The following is a 24,238-nucleotide window of genomic DNA, read 5'->3' as shown; positions in this document are numbered from 1 at the left end:
GCATATAAAAATATAAAGAAAATTTTTAAAAAAGCAATGCCCATATATTCCCCACACCCAGATTAAACAGATGTCAATATTGTAGTTTTTGCTTTAGATCTTCAGCTGTGGGTTGTTTTTTTTTTAAAGAACTGAAATATTGTGGGTACTACTGAAGCTCTCAAACTCACTCAGTGTGCTGCTCCCCTGTATGTTATCACACTTTTACTAGCTGTATGTAGCATAAACAACATATAATGTTCTCAGGCTTCTTAGAATTTCACATAAGTCGTACCATATCGTATCGTTTTACAGCTTGTATGTTTCACTGGATATTGTTTTCAAGGTGGCCCCATGTTGCTGGATGTAGATATGGTTCATTGATTTTAGCTGCTCAATGAGGTTCCCTTTGAGGTTTATACTTGGGCCCAACAGTACTGCTTCTAGATGTCTCCTTAGAAAATCTTCAGGCACGTGCAGAAAGCGAGAGGCCTCAAGAAGTTCATTGCAGAGCAGTTCATAATAGTGGAAAAAGTATGGAGAGACAACTCCAGTCATCTACTGCTATGAAACAAACCTCCTAAACCTGGTGGTTTATAACAACGATCACTTATTCTCTTGATGAGGCTTCCCTTTGGGCAGAACTTGGCAGTGAAAGCTCCTGATTGCTCCCCGTGGCATCGGCTGGGGTGGCGGGAAGGCTAGCGGCTAGAATCATCTAAAGATTCCGTCGTCTGCTCACATATCCGAGGACTGATGCTGGCTGTGCATCCGACTGGGACCTCAGCGCATGACTTCTCCAAGTTGCCGGTTGGCTTCCCCGCCAGCAAGGCAGGTGAGTTCCAAGAACAAGCGTCCCATAAGAGCCAGGTAGACACGCAGGGCATTTTTAGGATCCAGCCCCAGAAGCCCTATTATCGTCGCTTGTGCCCACAGTTAATTGGTTGAGGCAGTCACAAAGGTCCACACAGGTTCAAGAGGAGTGTCATGGGTACATTGTAAGAGCATATGGGATAGGATGCCTTATCATGACCACTTTTGGAAAATACAATTTGCTGCCAAACCTAACTGCCCATGGTATGGGACACACGGTATGAGACACATGAACATGCAAAGAAAACCCGGTTTATGGGGCGCCTGGGTGGCTCAGTTGTTAAGCGTCTGCCTTTGGGGCTTAGGTTATGATCCTGAGGTCCTAAAATCAAGCTGCACGTCAGGTTCCCTGCTCATCAGGAGGCCTGCTCTTCCCTCTCCCACTCCCCCTCCTTGTGTTCCTTCTTTCGCTGTCTCTCTCGCTCTGTCAAATAAATACATAAAATCTTTTTTTAAGGTTTTATTTTTATTTATTTATTTGATGGAGAGAGAGATCACAAATAGGCAGGGAGGCAGGCAGAGAGAGATGGGGAAGCAGGCTCCCCGCTGAGCAGAGAGCCTGACATGGGGCTCGATCCCAGGACCCTGAGACCATGACCTGAGCGGAAGGCAGAGGCTCAATCCACTGAGCCACCCAGGCGCCCCTAAATAAATAAAATCTTAAAAACAAAACAAAAAAACCTGGTGTGTTTGCTCTTGTTTTAAAAGCTACAAAAGAGTGGGCACCTTCTTACGAGGCATCAACATAATTCCGCTCAGAATAAAAAGAATAAAGTGTTTGGGGGAGAGGATGTAACCGGGACTTTGCATTGGTCTCTATGGAGGATGAAAGATATTACTGTCAGACACAGAGAACATCTTCCTCCCATAGAGAACTCTCAGAAACAGGCACAAGGGAGAATTCATTTTTAAGGTAGTTTCCTTTTTTCCCCTCATGAATGGTGTGAACAAAATCTCCTCCTGCTAAAAACTGAGGACTTAGACAGAACAGTTGCCAAAACTGTGTTTCTTCGAAGGCATATTTTTGTACTGACTCCAGAAAACCCTTAAAGGAGACTCTGAACGTCTTGGATGGCAGCATAGTAGGGGAAGAGGCATGAAGAGCTAGGAAGCTTGGGTTTGAATCCTGGATTCTGTGTGACCGCAGGCAAGATATTGACCTTCTCTGTGCCTCAGCATCCTTCCGTGGACTAGTGAGGTGAATAACACCACTTACAATGTTTTTGTAAACACTGTGTTAATTCAGCGATTCTGCTTACATTTGATAAGCTCTTCAAAAGTATTAGCTCTTGGTAGGAGTCATCAGGGAGAGCAGATTCTGAAAGTTCGAAGTAGCTTGCTCCAAATCTGGATTTAATCATGATCACTACCCCCAAGAGTAACGCCCAGAATGCCCCTAGCAGGCCAGATAATTAACCTTGGGTTCTCACCTCAAGGTTCTTCTCTGTCTCCATTCATTCACGTGTGGGCCTTGAAATAGTCAAGACAGGTGGCAGGAGACTGGGCGCCTTCCCATTTCACAGCCGAGGAAGCTGCGGGCAAGTTGCTGCAGGGGCCCTGCTGGCTAAGGGAGAGGTTAGTCCATTAGATGCGTGTTTTCGTCCCCAGTCCCCAGGTGTCCCTGATCCGGCTCAACCACCAGCTCCTCACCCGCCCAACCCCCAAGGCTCGGGGCTGGAGAAGCAGAAGGGAAAATTACTTAGTGCCTTTTGGCCTCATACTCCTTAGGTCGACTTTGTCCAGCGCTCACAGGGTTCCCTTCGGAGGGCATTTGGCAGGAATCCTGACCCAGGGAGAGCCTCAACAAATGCGACTTAAAGTAGGGGTGGGGGCGAGCGGCAGTATCCTCCTCTTCCACCCGCCAGCCGAGCTCCGGCAAACTCCCAGGTCTGGAGTGTCAGCGCGGGGACGGAGGCATTCTCGGGGTCGCGGACCCCCGGACCAGGTGCCCCTGGAACCTAAAGAGCCCATGTTGCCCAGGATGCACCTGGCTGCCCTTCACCTCTAACCAGGTCCCTCTGGGCTCCCTCCTCGAGGCTGCCCGTATTCCTCCTTCCCCTGCGGAATCCGAAAGCAAACGCCAGGGCTCGAACCCGTGGCCGCGTTTACAAGACCAGCGCGGTCTGGAGCGGACAACTAGACGCTGGCCACAGCCTCCTCCAGCGGCGGGAGCGGGCCGTGGCGGGCCGAGCTGCCTGCTCCGTCCACTCGCTACCTGCTGGCGCCAGCCGCTCCGCGACCGGACGTTGTGCCAGCAAACGCGGACGGGGGTGGTGCTGGAAGAGATGCCCTCCACCGCTGTCCGCCTCCCAGCGAGTCTCGGCCGGGCTCGGCCACGCGGCGCGGGGCGCGGCCGAGCGGCGGCGCTTTGATGTCGCGCGGCCACACGGTGGCGCTGCCGCACCGCCCGCTCTCGGAGGCCAAGGCCGCGGGGCGCCCCGCGCGGGGCTCGCGCCGGGAGGAGGTTCCGTGCGGCTGCTCCTCTCTCCAGCTCCTGCCTGGGGGCTGGTGCAGGGGTCCCGCAGCTTAGAGGTGCGGAGGCAAGGTGAGGGTCATTCCGGCACTCTCCCTCCCACGCCCCAAACACGTGCCTTCCGGACACATGGACTTACACTGCCCCGGGGCCCAAGTCCCTTAAAGGTCTTCTAGGCAAAGCACCTTCCTTTACTAATAGGGAAAGCGAGGCCCGAAGAAGTAAGAGTCCTGGCTTTAGCCTCAGGTGAGAAGCCCAGACAAGCAACTCTTCTGTCCTAAAAAGAAAGGGGGTGCGCACAACTAAGGGCGGGGGAAGGACCCACGGGAGATTTATTCCCAGTCCTGGGGCCTGTGCCCCCCTCCCGGAGATCGAAGTTAACCTGTTGCACCTATGAGGAAACGAGGCTCAATATTGGCCAAAGTCACAAGGTTGAGAAGTGATATTCAGCCCCAGGCCTGTTACTGTCTAGTCTGTGACCTTCCTGGACACAGAGTCCTGCCTCCTGCCTCCGTAGCTTTCAAACACCTTGGTTTTTGATAGTGACCTACACACGTCTCTGTAACTGAAAACAACACTTATCCTTAGCGTGCTACGCTCTATTTTCTTTTCTTTCCTTTTTAAATTTTATACTATATCTTTTCTCCTTTTCTTTTAATGCCGGGTATGATCTGCTAAAAGAATATCACTACTCATTAGTGGGTCCTTCGTTAAAGTTGGAAAATCCCTGTCAGAGGCGCTGGCTGGGCTCCCCCAACTGTAAAAATCTATGGAAAGCGGTCCATGTAGGAGTCCCAAGGCAAGACTAAGTAAAGCTCCTGGCAGACCTAATCACTTAGAATTTAATATTGTACGCCCTGTTTGCAGTTCTCCAGCCAGTCTTCCTTTAAGATATTCCTAACTTCGGGACGCCTGGGTGGCTCAGTGGGTTAAGCTGCTACCTTCGGCTCAGGTCATGATCCCAGCGTCCTGGGATCGAGTCCCACATCGGGCTCCTTGCTCAGCAGGCTCCTGCTTCTCCGCCTGCCTCTGCCCTCTGCCTACCACTCTGTCTGCCTGTGCTCACTCTGACAAATAAATAAAATCTTTAAAAAAAAAAAAAAAAGATATCCTAACTTCTGAGCCTCCCCCATCTCGCTTCCCTCTCCTCCGAGCCGCCTTCTCTCTCCCTCAGCCTCCTCACATTCCATGGTTTTGCTCTCTGTCCACCATTCCAGTCCTAGCCCTGCTCCTGGGTCCTCTATTCAGGAAAAAAAAAGCAAGGGCTCTCAGTCTGTCAAAATATTGGTTTCTCTTTTCCTATCCCCTGTGCCAGAGGGAGTTTTGTTTAACACAAATAAACACACAAACGCACAAATAAATCCACAAAATAGATCTTTTCCTGTCTGGCCAGCTCACCAAAACAAAACACAACAAAACTGATCCATCTCTCCTCTCCCAAAGACACGCAAACCTGCTCAAGGTCTTCCCTCGCTTATATCCCCGAGGTAGCTCTTGGCTAGCCTGTCCTCCTCACCATTGCTATGGTTACGGAGCCCTCTGCGACCAGGTCCTGCTCCCTCTACGTCACCCTTAGAGCTCACCGCTTGATGCCTCCTGTGCCGTTCCTGCCTAGCCACTTCGTGTTCCCTGAGTGGACACAGCCCAGCGATCTCGCCTTCGCTCACTTGCTCTTTTGCATTCCTTACCAGATATGCCTGGACTCCGGCCTCACCTCCACTGGGAAGCCCTCCTTGACTTCTCAGGCTGGGGGAAGGTCTCCTTTTCGGTGGTAACTGCCTCTGGATTGTCGGTCCCAGCACTTAAAACTCACCTCAGGACTTTGAGCCCTACTTGCCGCTCTGCTCCTGTAGATGGAACTCCCCAAGGGTGGGCATACGTCTGGCACAGTATCCTAAAGACAAGCATATTGGAATATTGGAACCCTTCAATGCCCACTTGTTCAATAATGGAGTGAAGGTGAGAGACCCGCTGCTTCCCTGGCGAGGTAAAATCTGACTAAAGGACTCTCTGGAGGGGGTGGAGAAAGGGAAGGGAGGTCTTCAGAAGCAACATGAGCTGTAGGGCTCTAGAGGAAGAGGGCATTATGGGAGTAGGTCGAGGGTCATTTGAGATGTTCATTGGCCGTAAGCCCTTTCTTTCTTTCTTTCTTTCTTTCTTTCTTTCTTTCTTTCTTTCTTTCTTTCTTTCTTTCTTTTTTAAACACTAGTGGGCCAGACCCTTGTTCAATTTCTTCTTTCTCCTTCTCTGGGACAGATCTAAATGTTCCCCACTCTCCCCGCCACGTGTTCCCCCCTCTCCCCGCCACATCCTCCTCCAGCACTCAGCACAGAGCACTGACTGTGCCTTTGTTCCATGAGATGGGCACTGGAGGTGGGTTTCCCAGAAGGAGGTCCCTAGCATCCTAGGTGACCATGGGGGTGGGTGTCCTAAATAGAGGAGGCAGGGTATTCCAGGGTCTCTGAATGTCTATGTAGAAACATGACTCTCTTGGCCCCTCTTCCAAACCCCTCCACCTCAAGGAAGTGGTGTCCTCTCTCAGGGGAGGGTGGTAGCAGTCAGCACCGGCTAGGTCAAATTGTGCTAACAATATCTATAGGATAGGATTTAAAACCACACCCATGCTTTTCTGTCTCCCATGACAGGCCCAGGAGGAGTCAGCAGAAAGGCTCAGAGTATTGTACTTAGTGATGCAAAGCCACCATTTCAAGCCAGTTCTTTAAAGAGAGTCCTTCAAATGGGGTCCCACACTGGTAATGAAAGGCTCTGGCCTGGGAGTGACTCACTTCACTTCTGCCCACAGCTCGAGGGTCAGAGCTTGTCCCATAGCCCTGCCTGCCCACACAGGGTCCAGGACGTCCAAGCCTCCCAGAAGCTGGGGCACTAGAGATCCCTCCACACCGCACTAAAGACTATCATAGGGGGCAAAGAAAAGAAAGTCAAAATCGAGGGGAAAAGGGGAACATAGAGGCTTTCAGAGAAGTAGACACATCTGATTATCCTGGAAACATCTTCAATTTTTGACTGGCCTTGAATAGAGCAAAGCAACCACAGGCGTGAATCCAGTCTTAATGAATGGGGAAGAGGCAGTTGCTCATTGGACTGCCACAGTGCATTTGCCCTTCCCCAATGCCCTTCCCCTGGGTCTGCTCAAGCCCAAGCCAGCCTCAAAGGGCCTGCCATTCCCCAGAATTGGTAAATCCAGCCAGCTCTGACGTCTCTATTCCCCCCCACCTTTCACTGTGGCATTTAATCCCATTTAACCCGGTCCCATACTTCAGACCATCAGGTGGGATCCTCCTAGCATTCTGTCTGATACGGCTTCTTCTCCCTGGTGGCACATTCCCTGAGTTCAGAGTCAATCTCAGTTCTTGTTCTGTATCCTCTGTCCCCCCTCCCACCCATCAGGGGAGGCCAGGTTTTCACCAATTCGCATGTTCTGGGTCCTTGTCCTGTGCCCCATCTTGGGAAGATGAAAACCGACATGAAAATGAATGCAATGGGAGGGCTCAAGATGGGAAGGACATGATTCCCCACCCCTCAGTCCTTCAAGGTGCCCAGGAACTGCTTAAAGTGAATCAGATCATCCTTTGACATACAAAATACCATTGTCTATTTCTTTTATGACCATGTTATCATTTCTGTTATGATGTGATGGCTTCCTAGAGGTGGATCTGTCTAGCAGTCTATGCTTTTGGGCTGCTAGGATTGAGGTCTCCAGTCACGTGTGGCTGTTGGGTATCGGAGACTGAGCAACTGTATCCTTTTTTTTTTTAAGATTTTTTTTTTTTTTATTTGACAGACAGAGATCACAAGTAGGCAGAGAGGCAGGCAGAGAGAGAGGAGGAAGCAGGCTCCCTGCTGAGCAGAGAGCCCGATGCGGGGCTCGATCCCAAGACCCTGGGATCATGACTTGAGCTGAAGGCAGAGGCTTTAACCCACTGAGCCACCCAGGCGCCCCTGAGCAACTGTATTCTTAACTGAATTGAGCTATCTTGTAAGTACAAAAAAATACATTACTTTTCAGGGGCACCTGGGTGTTTGAGTCTTGATTTTGAGTCAGATCATGATCTGAAGGTCAAGAGATTAAGCCTTCCATCGGGCCCTACATTCAACACCAAGTCTGTTTGGGACTCTCTCCCTCTGTTCCTCCTCCGGCTCTCATTCTCTAAAATAAATACATGAAATTAAATCTACTTAAAAATACATCAGATTTCAAAGTCTCATCTCATTAATATTTTCCCTGTTGATTATATTTTTGAAATATAGTATTTTAGTTCATGTCAAGTGAAATTGATTCTTAAAAAAATAATTTCACTATCTCTTTTTACTTTTTTAAAATGTGGCTACTAGAAAATTTAAGACTACCGATGTGTTTTGCTGTGCATTCCTTCTGAGCAGTGCATTTCTGGAAAGCTTAGGGTGGGATTTGGGTGAGATTATCCACTTTCAAGGTACCATTTCCAAAGCTGCAAATTGTAACATTTGATCATACTTTAGAGAAGTTCTCACAAGGATGACATTTGAAGTTTGAGGCCTTTAAGTTTTCTTTCTCTTTATTCACCTTTTGGCTTTTCTCCCAAACCTGTAACTAAAAACCAAACTAAAAACATCTTATTTATTTCATAGACTGATCTCCAAATCTTAACTTAATAGCAATTGCTGCTCTGTATTTTACACACACACACACACACAACCCTGTGGGGACCACCATTTTCCCATGTGTAAAGCAACATGCCTGATTGCTGGATTAAGCAACGGAAATTAATTATTACAGTAATTACTCGGCCACTAAATGTTTGAATGCCAGACCTGACATAGTGTCCTGGGAACCACCTTCAGCTTCCAGAATGCATTAGTATCGACAGGGCAGCTAGAGCAATGTATTTCAAGAATATTTTCTTCTGAGGCACTCGCTGGTATAAACCATATGCCTTTGCTTGGGGCAGTAGGGAGCTATGCACTATGCCACAGAAAAAAAGACAGCTGGCTTTTGGTACCCATCTCTGCAAGGTCAGGAGAACATCAAATGCCTGAAATAAGAACCTTTAGTCTTCAAGGTGGCCATTCAGTAGCTAGTTAGGCAATGGTAGAAATTAGTGTAGTTTGGGGGACATCTTATACCTAAGCCACTATCCCTGAAAGAGGGGATCTGTTGCTTGGGAATTTTAATGCTATGGGGAAGCCATGCCAAGGTGCCTGGGGGTGGTCCTAGTGAATTCCTTCTAAACCATCTTTTTTCTCTCTCCATTTATTTTTGGCACTATCTTCTCCACCCACGCCCCTCCCCCCATCACCTGCCTTCTTCCCTGAGGCCAAGTCTGTTCAGGGTGGAGAAGAGATTTCCTTTAATGAGCACATATAGGTCAAAACCAGAGATTAAAAATAATAATAATAATAAGAGCTGGGGTACCTGGGTGGCTCAGTGGGTTGGGGCCTCTGTCTTCGGCTCAGGTCATGATCTCGGGGTCCTGGGATCGAGCCCCGCATCAGGCTCTCTGCCCTGCGGGGAGCCTGCTTCTCCTCTCTCTCTCTCTCTGCCCACCTCTCTGCCTGCTTGTGATCTCTGTCTGTCAAATAAATAAATAAATAAAATCTTAAAAAAAAAATAAGAGCTATTCTAGAGTGTGGGACTTCCGCAGCAAGAAAGCTATCCTGCCTACTTGTCACTGTCTGTCCATTTCTCCCACGCGGTTCTGCCTTCCTCTAGGAGACCTGTGATGGCTGACAGAGCGAAGGCTGGCCCAGACTGGGCCCAAGTGTGGATTTCTGTGATGAAACCCATTTTGTTCACTTGTTCCTTTTGCACCACGGGGTAGGGTTTGAGCTCAATGGCAACAGGCACATCTGCACAGCTTTCTGCACTTTTTTCTCATAACTCATTCAGTCAAGTGACTGTTTTAGGATGTCTGGGGTCTCCGAGTAATTCTCCCTGAGACAATCATATTTTTCCTGCTTTAAAACTGTCAGTTCAACTCAGAAAACTCTTAGGCCACATGTCAGAGGGTATCAAAGACAGTGGCTTCACTAAAATCCAGATGAGACACTCCAAAATGCCCAGACGTCTGAAAGGCTACCCTAACTCCTCTAGTTTTCCTTCTGTAGGTCAAGGCCAGAACTATATATAGCTCCAAAACAATGGGTCCTCTAAGCAACTCCACAATCCCAAATGCTACAAAGTTACCCCAAATGTTTCCTCTTCCTCTTAAAAAGTAGCATCATCTATTATTAAAAAGAAATTAATAACAAGTAATAGCTGTATAAACCACTTTATTTTCAGGCAGTCTGTTCCATTTTAGAGTTTCATTTTATTTAATCCTTATAATATATTAATTCAAAGCAGATCTATCTCCCTATCTCTTTATTTTAAGTGAACTCTACACCCAACCTGGGGCCCAAACTCACATTCCTGAGATCAAGAGTCACCTGCTCTACCGACTGAGCCAGCCAGGCGCCCCCAAAGTACACTTACTGAATGACTGTGGTCTTGACGAGTCCCTCCCTTATGAGGCTCCCATTCCATTCTATCACCATGGAAAGATTTGAGGAGGACTCAGAACAGTGCCCTGGGCCACATCCTCTCTGCCTACCTCTGACTTCAGCTGGCGCTGGGATAGACGGTTCTTCACCTCCAGTGGCCTGTCCCTTGAGGGATGAGGGAGGGACAGATCTCATCCCAGAATAAGATGCAGCCTTCAAGGGCAGGGGAATTTGCCTCAAAGAATGAAGATGGGAGGTGGCAGAGAGATGTTGGGTCTTTCACCCTTAAAGGAAAGACTTTCCAACTAATTCCTTGAAGACTGTTAATCGGAGTGAGTCCCACTGGCTTGCCAGGGCTTATTAAGGCCCCCTTGATAGGCTTTTCCTCCTTCTCTGCCCACCACTTGCTGCTGCTTCCCTCCTGCTTCCTGGATGACCTCCCAAACAAACTATCTCTACTCACATCCTTATCTCGGGCTCTTCGTTAAGGAAACTCAAACTGCATTATTAGCCCCATTTTACAGATGCAGAAACGGAGGCAAATTGCCTTCAAGTCTCACAACCAGGGCTCACACCAAATTTGCCTGACCCTAGAGCACATGAATTCCACATCTGTCTCCCACCTCCAGCCGCCTTAGTGCTGCCCCATTCCCACTAGAATTTATACTGGTGGTCCTTTTCAAAGCAGCCCATTCCATCTTTGGACAGTTCTAATGACTGGAGAATGTGGAGTGATATTCAGCCCATTTCCCCATCCATCCATCCATCCATCCATCCATCCATCCATGTGTTTATGCCTCATCAGCAAGCATATGTTCATCAGGGTCTAGGAACCAGATACTGTGCTATGCACAACTCTAAAGAAGCAGACCTGGTCCCTCTGCTCAGAGAGCTTCCTGCCTGTGACCGATAAGCATGGTGCAGGAAACGGTGCTTTCCATGTGCCGTGGGAGCATGGCGTGAGCACCTCACCCAGCCACACTCCCTCTGCAGCATCCTCGGAAGATGCTCCCTGCTCCACACAACAGCCCTGCAGGTGGGGGCAACAGGTATCACATCCTCTGTGATTTTTGATGTTCACGTTCATCAGCCCAGGTCTGAATGGGCCTTGACAGCAGAATGGAGCTCACACCTCCAGTACAATCAAACAGAGACCTGATGCAATGTGCACCCCCAGAATGAGAGAGGAGACCCCGCCCTCAGCAGGGAGCTTGGAAACCAGGGCTGAATCTCGGAACCTGCCCCCACGTTTAGTGTTTGGAAGACCCTGTTGGACTTCTGCTGCTGACTCATGCGTGCCCCACTCCTCAGCTCTCCTTCCTTCAAAAAAGTTAGCAGCACGGGCTCGAGATGTCTGAATAGATCCTACGGCACCAAATACAATATTAGAGTCCATTTCTCCCGTGTTACATACATGAGGAAGTAATTCACATGGATAATTAGTGGGTAGATGTCTTTGGAGTCTGCCTTATAATAAACAAATTGGTCATGAAACTAGCCTTGTCTGCTTTCTTAGCTTTCAGAAGGCCCCAGGGCAAAGCAACCCACTCTGTGACTGTTAGGCTGCTGCTGGGATGGAATGGCTCAAAAGCAGCCACAGAAGTGGATTATTTGCATCTAACTTTCCCTACGGCATGAATGAAAGCTCAAGTTCGATTTCCCACCCTCTGATCTATTAAGTTTTCTTTTGGATTCCTCCTTTTCTTAAATAACGTTCTGAGGAATGGGATTCTAGACATTCCACCCTGCAAGTCTTGGAAAGGCAGAGCTCAGATGTGTGGGAAATCAAGTTAGTATCCAGAATTACCCACCCATCCAATCCACTCTCCTTCCCCCGTGTTTAGGGACGATTCCAAAGCCACAGGCCTTCTCTCTCCTGCTGTGATAGGCAAGGGGTAGAAATCAACTGGAATCTCAGAAAGTCCCATCCATCCATCCATCCATCCATCCATACAACTCTCTCCCCTTCCATAAATAATAAATAGTCAGCACCTACTACCTGCCAGGAGCTGTGTTAGGGGCCATGCTAAGACCTTGAGACACTGCAACAAATGAGAGACTCAGACCTCGCTTTGTGGGGCTTATGGTGTAGCTGGGAATGGATGTTCTGCAAATAATTTTACAAATACCCAGTCACAATTGTGATTGATGTCCCTAGGGGAGAATTTAAGGTGCTCTCTGAGCCCATAACCAGAAGGCCTGACCTAGCCACAGGGAGGTGACACTCAAGCTGAGAGACAGAGTAGGAAGTTGATGTTAACAAAGTAAAGAGGAGAAAGAGAGGGAAGGCAAGGCATTCGGGTGGCAGGGCTGGCCTAAGGGCACCCATGCAGAGGTATTACTTCAAGGGGCCACATGAAGGCCCATGAGGCTACTTGGTAAGAGCAATGGGGAGGAGGCAGGGGGCACACTGGTTGGAGAAAGCAGCTGTGGCCCCACAGGGCAGGATGTAGGAGGGGGTGGGAAGCCCTGAGGGAGCATTAAGCATGGGATGACTGAGTCCGATTTGTGTTCAACAAGGTCACGCCACCAACTGTTGTTGGAGAGTGGACCCCAGGGGAGCGAGTGGACAGAGGGGTTGGGGGCAGGGGACAGATTCAGGGAGAATTGCTGGAGGACAGCTGGCCATGGCTGGGACTCGAAGGGGAGCAGGAGAGATGAAGAGCAGTGGAGAGATCAAGGTGCATTTTGGAAGGAGCACAGTGGGATTCCCAGGGCTCCGTGGTGGTCTATAGGGGCCCATAGGGTCTATAGGGGTTGGGGCACACCTTCAGAGTTGAGCCAGACCCTCAGCAGCTCTTCTCCTTCCAACCTATGACTGCATGAGGGTCTACAGGGTCAGGGAGGGGAGTGGGGGGAGGACCATGGCTGTTTTACCTTTGCCCCTCCCCCCTTCTTAGGTTTCTCTTGAGGCTGTGGTATGTCAGCCAGGACCCTGTTTTCTGATTGCCTCTTATGGGTTGGGTAACTATGGAGACTGTCAACTGAGGATTTTTTTTTTTTTTATATACTTGCCTCCTCTCTTTTTCTGTACACTCATAGTACTTAGCAGCCTATTGGGTATATAGTCAACAATCAAGTCATACTTGGGGATTGAGCCATCACTCTATAACCTCAAGACAGGTGAGACACAGATGCATACTCACCTCCGCCCTGTTATTCCACATCAGCCTTCAAGTCAGCAGAGAAATTATGCAAACTAAGGAGGGAGATGGGAGCAGTAAGTTCCCTGAACCCTAGTACAGGAAGTTGGAAAAACCACAACATCATCACAATCCATGATTGCAAGAAAGACAAAAAAACAGCATCAAAAGGTGAGGTCGTTTAGCTTTCTTAATAATCTCTTATAATTAGAATATAATTATAATTCTTATACTCTGTTTTCTCCCTGCCTTGTTGGCAGGTTTACCATCACTCTTCTGTTCTGCACTCATAGCAGACATCACTAATCCATCATGATAGTTTTCCTTGAAACGAACCTTCAGGAATCCTCTCGGTGCTTAGACTCTTCTGCTGACTAAAGCTGGTACATAATATTAAACCTATTTGCCATCCCTGCTCTTGACTTTTTGATCAGAATAGTCAATCTGGAAATATTCTAGGCAAGTAAGCCTCCTATTTATCCCAAGTAGGTGATGGTCGATTCTTCTTCTAAAAAAGAATGGTGGTTCTTCTAAAGAAGAGAGATGGTTCTTGACATACTCCAGTGCCCATCCTGCTTTGGCTTATCCTGAAAACAGATCCTATTTCACATGTACCTAAACTCTCTTCCGCATACGTGTCAGAGAATGGTTTATGGAACTACAAGGATCCAAGGTACTTGCTGCTCACATCTTCTCAACCTTCCACAGCTGGTCTCTTACGTGGGAATTGCCACCCTATGGTACCTCTGAGCCCAACAGAAGTATATACACATTTTTACCACAGCAGCAAATCAAATGAGCCTGAACTTTCAGAGTTTCTCACTTTACAGCAATGAGGCTTCTGCACGTGTCAACCACAAGACAGGGCTACTCGCTAGCTTCTCAATGAGATTAAAGTATTGTGACTAATTGGTTCTCAGTCATGAAGACACAAAGAGAGCCTCTTGCTTTATAGCAAGCAGAGGAAGAGAGATGAGAGTCAGAAGAATGTGATCCAGTTGTCTGGGTCATGAACTGAATTGGGAGTATAAAGTTGCTTTCTTCCTACCTGAACGCAGCCTCATGGAATTAGAACGTCCTGCCCCAAATCCCAATCACTAGGATATAAACTTCTACAATCCCACTTGCCTGGGCTAGTAGCCTTGCCCAGACTCGGCTTAGAATGGTGTTGGCCTCCTGTGTACACTAGGGGGTGCAAGCAGGCTTGTTATCCGGCTGGGCCCTAAGAAATTTCTCACGGGAGCAGAAGAGACAAGATGAAGACGACCAGGAGTCACTCCTTTGCTTTGGAAAGTGCTGAGTAGAGGGAGTCTTGGACCAGAGTTGAGAAAGGAGAGCAACATCCTCATTAAGTGCTTTAAGCTGTTTTCTGGTTTTATTTTCAGAGCAGACCCAGCTCCCGAGAACTGGGGATGAAGGGAAGGTTACATAAGGCAGCCGACCTGCTCCTCCCCTGGCCTGGCGGACTTTCAGCCGCCCGGGGTGAGTCAACACCTGGGAAGTGGCATCCAAGGGCGGCTCTTTCAAGCTGGGTGGAACTTTCTACCATTTTCCGAGGCCACCGTTTGACCCATTCCAGGGGCTGGGGAGGCAGGAGCCGATCATGTCCCCGGGTGGTGCCTGTTCCTGGCACTGGGTCCATGGAAAGAAGCTCAGAGAGCTTTTTCCAAACTTGAGTGCTGGCGTGGGGGAAACGGAGCAGTACTCTCCACCCCGGCTTCGTTCACATAATAAGACTTCTGCTCCACTGGCCTACTTTTCGCTTGGAGTGGAAGGAAGCCAGCTTGAGAAGAACAGAGCCAACCTCCCTGCCCTGCTCCCCACCTACTCTTCCAGAGCCTTCACCAAAGGCCTTGTTCTCTGCTGCTGGAGCACCGGGCACAGTGACCATAGTTTCTCAACCTATCAAGGGGAAATGAGTTGAGGAAATCAGCACAGGGTTTTTATTGCCAAATATTTCTTTCCCTAGGAGGACAGCACATTCAAAGCGCCGAGTGGAGATTGGAGTTGGTCCAGCCATAAACCAACTTAATGAACACTAATAGAGAACTGCAATTATTGTTGACTTCAAAATGCAAACAAGAACTTTAGAGGCTGATCCCTATCAGCCGGTCAGGCCCGGCACAGATGCCCGGCTCTGTTTTTGCTGTTGCTTAGCAATGGAAAATGAAGTGTTCCTGTCTCTTATCACTGGAGGTAGAGGTAGGACAATGAGCTTTATTGGACTGAATAGGTATGAAATTAGTTTATTCTTTCCCGCTTGGAGAACGCAATTGGCAGAAAGAGAGTCATTTGGACAATGGGCAGTTCAGAGGTTGGGAGGTGGCTTTCCTTTCCTGTTATCTCAGTAAATCCTAACCGTCGCGGGTTTTCTCTACAGATAGAGTTGAACTTTTGCCAGGAGTGTTCATCCAAAACTGTCATTAGAGAAAATAGCTACGCTAGAGATCCAAAGATGAGAGAGGGAATGAAGGTGAAGAGAGTGAAATCCAGGGTGTAAATTTGGTGGGGGGGAATGGTACCAAAAAATCAGTAATCAAGATAAATAATATGTTAATGCAATATTTTGTTTAAAACCCAAATGGATACAAAATGATTTATGGTGAATAAAATATCAAATTTTTAAATTATGACAGGATCAGTCTTGCTGATTGGTTTTCCCTTCTGGCATCAGGTCCCAATAGGTCGTGTCTTGGCAACGGCCTCATACACATTTCCAACATGGAAGACTTTTAGAGTTGCTTTCTGCTCAACAATATTTGGGCTGTAGGGTTGAGGGTCTCACAGCTAGGCAGAGGGACTCTCTTGCCCTGTGGGAAGAAGATCGTGCAGTCCTTCAGCTAGCCTCTTCCAAGACAGTGGGGCTTCTGGGGCAGTGACACAGGAAGTACTAGAAATCCTTGATCCTACTTCAAGTTGCCCAAAACAACAGAGACAGGCCTAGAACCAGCATTTTATGGTAAAATAATCTCTTTTGTTTTTAGTATTAATAGCAACTCCTGTATATTGAGAATCTTCAGGTTGAAACACATAGAATTGCCAATATTCAACTTTTTTTTTTTCACCTCAAACACATACAATTTGATCAAATGCACGCAAGACTGGTAAGCTGAATACTGGACCCCAAAGATGTCCTCTTAAACTTGGACATGTTACCTTACATGGGAAAAGAGTCTTTGCAGATATCATTAAGCTAAGGATTTTGAGACAGGAAGATAATCCCGGATTATCAGGGTGAGCCCAAGCATTGACAAAGATCCTTATGTAGAAGGAAGCAATGCTGCAATAAAAGAAGGGCAATGTATTTATTTATTTTTAAATATTACTTATTTATTAGAGAGAGAGCTCACGCACATGCACAAGCCAGGGGAAAGGCAGAAGCAGGCTCCCCACCAAACAGGGAGCCTCATGCAGGGCTCCATCCCAGGTCCCTGGGATCATGACCTGAGCCAAAGGCAAATGCTTAACAACTGAGTCACCCAGGCTCCCCAGGTAAAGTATGGTTTAAAGATGCTATTCTATTGGCTTTGAAGATAAAGGAAGAGACCTCTAGCCAAGGATCGCTGGCAGCCTCTAAAAGGAGGAAGAGGTAAGAAATAGGTTCTCACGTGGAACCTCCAGAAGGAAGGCAGTCCAGCAGGCGCCTTGACTTTAGCCAGATTTCTGATCTCCACGGGGATGAGATTAAATGTGTGTTGTTTTAAGCAGCCATGTGTGTGGTTATTTGTGGCAGCAGCAATAGGAAACTAATAGACCAGGCACTATGTTAAGTACTTTACATGCCCAAAGAAATACATTAAAAATCTACCCTCAGCCTTCCCAACGACTCAGTGCTCTGCTGGTCTCCTTCCTGTTTTGCATCCTCGGTTTTTTTTTCCTTCGTGAACCTTTGCCATGGACATGCATACACATTCTGGTATCCATCCTTAAAAAATAAAACAAAAAGCAAAAAATCAATCGTATCCACTTATGATTTTAAGGCAAAATCAAGGGGCACCTGGGTGGCTCAGCTGGTTAAGCCTCTGGCTCTTGATTTCAGCTCAGGTTGTGAGCTCGAGGTGGTCGTGAGATCGAGCCCCATGCCGGGCTCTGTGCTCAGTGTAGAGTCTATTTGAGATTCTCCTTCTGCCTCTCTCCATGCCCCCATGCTCTTTCTCTAAGTGAATAAATTTAAAAAGTCTTTTTAAAACTTGATGAACTATAAATAAAAAGCAATTTCTGTAGCCTAACACAGAACATCTACCAAATGCCCACAGCAAACATCATATTTAAAGGTTAAAAGTGTCAAAAAAAAATGGTGGCTTTTATTCAATACTGTATTGAAGGTAGTGGTGAGTGCAATAAAACAAGTAAAAGAAATACAAGATTTGAGGTTCCGAATCAAGGAAACAAAACAGACATTAATTGAAAGTAATATAATTATTTTCATAGAAAACTCCCTAAAATTCTACAAACAATTAGATTGAATAAGCAGGTTTAAAAAAGTTGAGGTATAAAAGAGCAATAGTTAAAAATGATTGCTTTTCTATACATCAGCAACAGAGAGAAAATATAATTTTAAAAACATAATTTCCAAGTGCAATAGGTAAGTAGGGGGAGACTGAGAGAGAGAGAGTCCTAGAAGCAGCTCCAAGAAAAATGTACACATCTTTAATGGAAAAAATATAAAATTTTATTGAAGGTATAAATAAACGGCCTACAGACTCAATGAAGTTCTAGTCAACAACCCAGTGGGCTTTCTCATGGAATTTGTGAAGCTGCTTCTAAAATTTACATACAAAAACAAAGGACCAGAGAGAAGCCGACACACAGGTAGGGAGACTTGCCTTACTAGAGGTCAGACTTTATAGTAACTAAGACAATGTGGGTTTACACAGATCATTAACTGCATAAGTAGAGTAGAATAAAGATCCTAGAAACAGATGGACCATTTAAAAGAACCATGATTTAAGCCAGCACAGACACTGTAGATCAAAGGGGAAGGAATAAATTAATCAATAAAAGGGAAAAAAGGAAATGTGATATATTATATAAACAAACAAGTTCTGATGGACAAAAGATAAGACATGAAGATAAAATGTGTACTATTTTTAGAAAATACTATACAGGGATTCATTACCTAGGTCCCACAGCCCGCCCCCCCCGAGAATAGAATTCAGTATTCTATATATTCTATCATATTCTAAACAGAATTGTGACCACAGATGGGGAAAAAAATTGGTATTTATTTCCACTGACCTCTTATTAATTAGAGATCCAGTCAGGAACATAGACAACAGACCATAGCAATTGTGTGGTACCTGTATCTTGCCACTAAAAAGCTTCCATTTTCATATCCCATGATATTTATTGTAGGTATTGTAAAATATTATTTATGTCTGTCATAATATTTACAGCAGCTATTAGATTTTCTACTAAATCTCATTATTTAAAGCATAAAGGAGAAATGCATTTATGTCACAATTTTTTGTATTTTGATAACTACGTTTCAGTATCATTGGTTTTCTTTGTAATCTAATGAGTTTCATTTCATACATTTTAAAACATGCCAAAGTATCCATGGCATAAAAAAAATAGTTAAAAGCCCAAGCTATAGAAGTCTACCTATATAACCTCAGTATAAAGAAGAATTTCTTAAACAAAAATGTGAGCCATAAAAGAAAGGAGTGATAAATTTGACTAGATTAGAATTACAAACTTTTCCCATCAAGTATACCATAAAGAAACTAAAAGATATTCGTCAAAGTGGGAGAAGATATCTGTCTTACCTATTTTTTTAAGCTTTATTTATTTGAGAGAGAGAGAGAGAGAGAAAGCACATGCACACAGAAGAAGAGGGAGAAGCAGATTCCCCGCTGAGCAGGGAGCCAGATGTAGGGCTTAATCCCAGGACTGAAAGCAAATACTTAACGGACTGAGCCTCTCAGGCGCCCTCTGCCTTACCTATTTAGCAAAAGATTGGTATCTAGTATGTCTAAAGTTCCCTACAAATTAACACATAAAAGGCAAACCAACTTTTTAATGGACAACACAATAAAAGACATTTCACAAAAGAGAACATAGTGACCACAAACGTCTGAAAAGATGTTTCTCCTCAAAAAGCAAGGAAGTGTTCATTTAAAACAAGGACCTACCATTTTACACCCACATTGACCCAAGAGAATATAGAAAAGTATCTGGCAATACCAAGTGTTGACAAAGACATGGAGCCAAGAGCACATTTAGGTGCTGCTAGTGGGAATATGAATTGGTTCAACGACTTTGGAAAACACTTGGGCATTACCTTTCAGGTGGAGATGCACATACCCTATGATCCATTGATTCCACTCCCAGTTAAATGTCTGGAAAAACTTACACATGTGGACCAGGAGACGTATGGGTATAGACGTCATGGTGTAGTCATGGTTGGATACCATGCTCATGTGAAAAGGAAGGCATGGCAGCCACACTCTCAATACGTATGAACCTCAGCAACCTGATGTTGAGCAAAGAAAGCAAATTTCGGGGCACCTGGGTCAGTTAAGCATTCAACTCTTCATTTTGGCTCAGGTCATGATCTCAAGATCATGAGATCTAGCTCCCTGTCTGGCTCTGTGCTGGATGTGGAGCCTGCTTATGGTTCTCTCTCTCTCTATCTCTCAGGACACCTGAGTGGCTCAGTTGGTTAAGCGACTGCCTTCAACTCGGGTCATGATCTCGGGGTCCTGGGATCAAGTCCCTCACTGGGCTTCCTGCTCAGCGGGGAGCCTACTTCTCCCTCTTCCACTCTCCCTGCTTGTGCTCTCTCTCTCTGTCAAATAAATTAATTAAATTTTTTAAAAGTTTTCTCTCTCTCTCTGAGCCTACAAGTGGTAGATCAGAAAGGAACAGAGACCATATACAGTAACAGTCACCTTACAGGCAATACAATGGCACTAAATTCATATCTCTCAGTAGTTACCCTGAATGTTAATGGGCTAAATGCCCCTGTCAAAAGACACAGGGTATCAGAATGGATAAAAAAACAAAACCCATCTATATGTTGCCTCCAAGAAACTCATTTTAAGCCCGAAGACACCTCCAGATTTAAAGTGAGGGGGTGGAAAAGAATTTACCATGCTAATGGACATCAGAAGAAAGCAGGAGTGGCAATCCTTATATCAGATCAATTAGATTTTAAGCCAAAGACTATAATAAGAGATGAGGAAGGACACTATATCATACTCAAAGGGTCTGTCCAACAAGAAGATCTAACAATTTTAAATATCTATGCCCCCAACGTGGGAGCAGCCAACTATATAAACCAATTAATAACAAAATCAAAGAAACACATCAACAACAATACAATAATAGTAGGGGACTTTAACACTCCCCTCACTGAAATGGACAGATCATCCAAGCAAAAGATCAGCAAGGAAATAAAGGCCTTAAACGACACACTGGACCAGATGGACATCACAGATATATTCAGAACTTTTCATCCCAAAGCAACAGAATACACATTCTTCTCTAGTGCACATGGAACATTCTCCAGAATAGATCACATCCTCGGTCCTAAATCAGGACTCAACCGGTATCAAAAGATTGGGATCATTCCCTGCATATTTTCAGACCACAATGCTCTGAAGCTAGAACTCAACCACAAAAGGAAGTTTGGAAAGAACCCAAAATACATGGAGACTAAACAGCATCCCTCTAAAGAATGAATGGGTCAACCAGGAAATTAAAGAAGAATTGAAAAAAATCATGGAAACAAATGATAATGAAAATACAACGGTTCAAAATCTGTGGGGCACAACAAAGGCAGTCCTGAGAGGAAAATATATAGCGGTACAAGCCTTTCTCAAGAAACAAGAAAGGTCTCAGGTACACAACCTATCCCTACACCTAAAGGAGCTGGAGAAAGAACAAGAAAGAAACCCTAAGCCCAGCAGGAGAAGAGAAATCATAAGATCAGAGCAGAAATCAATGAAATAGAAACCAAAAAACAATAGAACAAATCAACAAAACTAGGAGCTGGTTCTTTGAAAGAATTAATAAAATTGATAAACCCCTGGCCCGACTTATCAAAAAGAAAAGAGAAAGGACCCAAATAAATAAAATCATGAATGAAAGAGGAGAGATCACAACCAACACCAAAGAAATACAAACTATTATAAGAACATACTATGAGCAACTCTACGCCAACAAATTTGACAATCTGGAAGAAATGGATGCATTCCTAGAAACATATAAACTACCACAACTGAACCAGGAAGAAATAGAAAGCCTGAACAGACCCATAACCAGTAAGGAGATTGAAACAGTCATTAAAAATCTCCAAACAAACAAAAGCCCAGGGCCAGATGGCTTCCCGGGGGAATTCTACCAAACATTTAGAGAAGAACCAATTCCTATTCTCCTGAAACTGTTCCAAAAAATAGAAATGGAAGGAAAACTTCCAAACTCATTTTATGAGGCCAGCATCACCTTGATCCCAAAACCAGACAAGGATCCCATCAAAAAAGAGAGCTATAGACCAATATCCTTGATGAACACAGATGTGAAAATACTCAACAAAATACTAGCCAATAGGATTCAACAGTACATTAAAAGGATTATTCATCATGACCAAGTGGGATTTATTCGAGGGCTGCAAGGTTGGTTCAACATCCTCAAATCAGTCAATGTGATACAACACATCAATAAAAGAAAGAACAAGAACCATATGATACTCTCAATAGATGCTGAAAAAGCATTTGACAAAGTACAGCATCCCTTCTTGATCAAAACTCTTCAAAGTGTAGGGATAGAGGGCACATACCTCAATATCATCAAAGCCATCTACGAAAAACCCACCGCAAATATCATTCTCAATGGAGAAAAACTGAAAGCTTTTCCGCTAAGGTCAGGAACACGGCAGGGATGTCCATTATCACCACTGCTATTCAACATAGTACTAGAGGTCCTAGCCTCAGCAATCAGACAACAAAAGGAAATTAAAGGCATCCAAATCGGCAAAGAAGAAGTCAAATTATCACTCTTCGCAGATGATATGATACTATATGTGGAAAACCCAAAAGACTCCACTCCAAAACTGCTAGAACTTATACAGGAATTCAGTAAAGTGTCAGGATATAAAATCAATGCACAGAAATCAGTTGCATTTCTCTACACCAACAACAAGACAGAAGAAAGAGAAATTAAGGAGTCAATCCCATTTACAATTGCACCCCAAATCATAAGATACCTAGGAATAAACCTAACCAAAGAGGCACAGAATCTATACTCAGAAAACTATAAAGTACTCATGAAAGAAATTGAGGAAGACACAGAGAAATGGAAAAATATTCCATGCTCCTGGATTGGAAGAATAAATATTGTGAAAATGTCTATGCTACCTAAAGCAATCTACACATTTAATGCAATTCCTATCAAAGTACCATCCATCTTTTTCAAAGAAATGGAACAAATAATTCTAAAATTTATATGGAACCAGAAAAGACCTCGAATAGCCAAAGGGATATTGAAAAAGAAAGCCAAAGTTGGTGGCATCACAATTCCGGATTTCAAGCTCTATTACAAAGCTGTCATCATCAAGACAGCATGGTACTGGCACAAAAACAGACACATAGATCAATGGAACAGAATAGAGAGCCCAGAAATAGACCCTCAACTCTACAGTCAACTAATCTTCGATAAAGCAGGAAAGACTGTCCAATGGAAAAAAGACAGCCTCTTCAATAAATGGTGCTGGGAAAATTGGACAGCCACATGCAGAAAAATGAAATTGGACCATTTCCTTACACCACACATGAAAATAGACTCAAAATGGATGAAGGACCTCAATGTGTGAAAGGAATCCATCAAAATCCTTGAGGAGAACACAGGCAGCAACCTCTTTGACCTCAGCCGCAGCAACATCTTCCTAGGAACAATGCCAAAGGCAAGGGAAGCAAGGGCAAAAATGAACTATTGGGACTTCATCAAGATCAAAAGCTTTTGCACAGCAAAGGAAACAGTTAACAAAATCAAAAGACAACTGACAGAATGGGAGAAGATATTTGCAAACGACATATCAGATAAAGGACTAGTGTCCAGAATCTATAAAGAACTTAGCAAACTCAACACCCAAAGAACAAATAATCCAATCAAGAAATGGGCAGAGGACATGAACAGACATTTCTGCAAAGAAGACATCCAGATGGCCAACAGACACATGAAAAAGTGCTCCATATCACTCGGCATCAGGGAAATACAAATCAAAATCACAATGAGATATCACCTCACACCAGTCAGAATGGCTAAAATTAACAAGTCAGGAAATGACAGATGCTGGTGAGGATGCGGAGAAAGGGGAACCCTCCTACACTGTTGATGGGAATGCAAGCTGGTGCAGCCACTCTGGAAAACAGCATGGAGGTTTCTCAAAATGTTGAAAATAGAACTGCCCTATGACCCAACAATTGCACTACTGGGTATTTACCCTAAAGATACAAATGTAGTGATCCAAAGGGGCATGTGCACCCGAATGTTTATAGCAGCAATGTCCACAATAGCCAAACTATGGAAAGAACCTAGATGTCCATCAGCAGATGAATGGATCAAGAAGATGTGGTATATATACACAATGGAATACTATGCAGCCATCAAAAGAAATGAAATCGTGCCATTTGCGATGACGTGGATGGAACTAGAGCGTATCATGCTTAGCGAAATAAGCCAAGCGGAGAAAGACAACTGTCATATGATCTCCCTGATATGAGGAAGTGGTGATGCAACATGGGGGCTTAAGTGGGTAAGAAGAATCAATGAAACAAGATGGAATTGGGAGGGAGACAAACCATAAGTGACTCTTAATCTCACAAAACAAACTGAGGGTTGCTGGGGGGAGGGGGGTTGGGAGAAGGGGGTGGGATTATAGACATTGGGGAGGGTATGTGCTTTGGTGAATGCTGTGAAGTGTGTAAACCTGGTGATTCACAGACCTGTACCCCTGGGGATAAAAATATATGTTTATAAAAAATAAAAAATTAAAAAATATATATATAAATACTAAAGACAAAAAAAATTCTCTCTCTCTTAAAAAAAAAAGCAAATTTCAAGAAAAAGCGGACAGTGTGATTCCATTTATATGAAGTCCAAAAATAAGCAAAATGGACAATGTATTATTCAAGTATACACAGAAATGTATAAAATTATGCACGAAGACAAGGATGTATACATACAGGTTTGGGGAGTGTGTGCCCTTACTTAGAGGCAGGAGGCGGAGCCTTTGATATGTAGGAAGAGCCCATGGGTGTGTGTGTGTGTGTGTGTGTGTGCACAATTG

General features: G+C 45.0%; 1 protein-coding gene across 21 annotated transcripts in view; it reads right to left on the bottom strand.

The window, feature by feature from the left end:
• Positions 1-24,238, bottom strand: part of LOC101670167 — a 134,264-nt gene that overhangs the window by 72,684 nt on the left and 37,342 nt on the right. For 4 of the 21 annotated variants that reach the window (XR_006604210.1, XR_006604219.1, XM_045071398.1 and 1 more), the window contains 3 exons: positions 16,757-16,873; positions 5,139-5,219; positions 1,461-3,602 (listed from right to left, as the gene is read on the bottom strand). The exons of 1 other annotated variant lie outside the window; for it this stretch is intronic. Coding sequence is in view for 13 of the 20 variants with exons in the window: in XM_045071398.1 (XP_044927333.1) it covers positions 3,498-3,602; positions 5,139-5,219; positions 16,757-16,873 (303 nt within the window). In the remaining 7 variants the exon portion in view is untranslated. Of the gene's footprint in view, positions 1-1,460; positions 3,603-4,370; positions 5,220-8,894; positions 16,229-16,369; positions 16,874-24,238 lie in introns of those variants that run through there. 16 more of the 21 variants (XR_006604204.1, XR_006604206.1, XR_006604208.1 and 13 more) reach the window with 12 other exon arrangements.

The sequence above is a fragment of the Mustela putorius genome, unplaced genomic scaffold (assembly GCF_011764305.1).
Source record: "Mustela putorius furo isolate JIRA1106 unplaced genomic scaffold, ASM1176430v1.1 tig00000129_pilon_pilon_pilon, whole genome shotgun sequence".
Taxonomy (NCBI): domain Eukaryota; kingdom Metazoa; phylum Chordata; class Mammalia; order Carnivora; family Mustelidae; genus Mustela; species Mustela putorius.
This window is presented reverse-complemented; position numbering and strand designations above follow the sequence as displayed.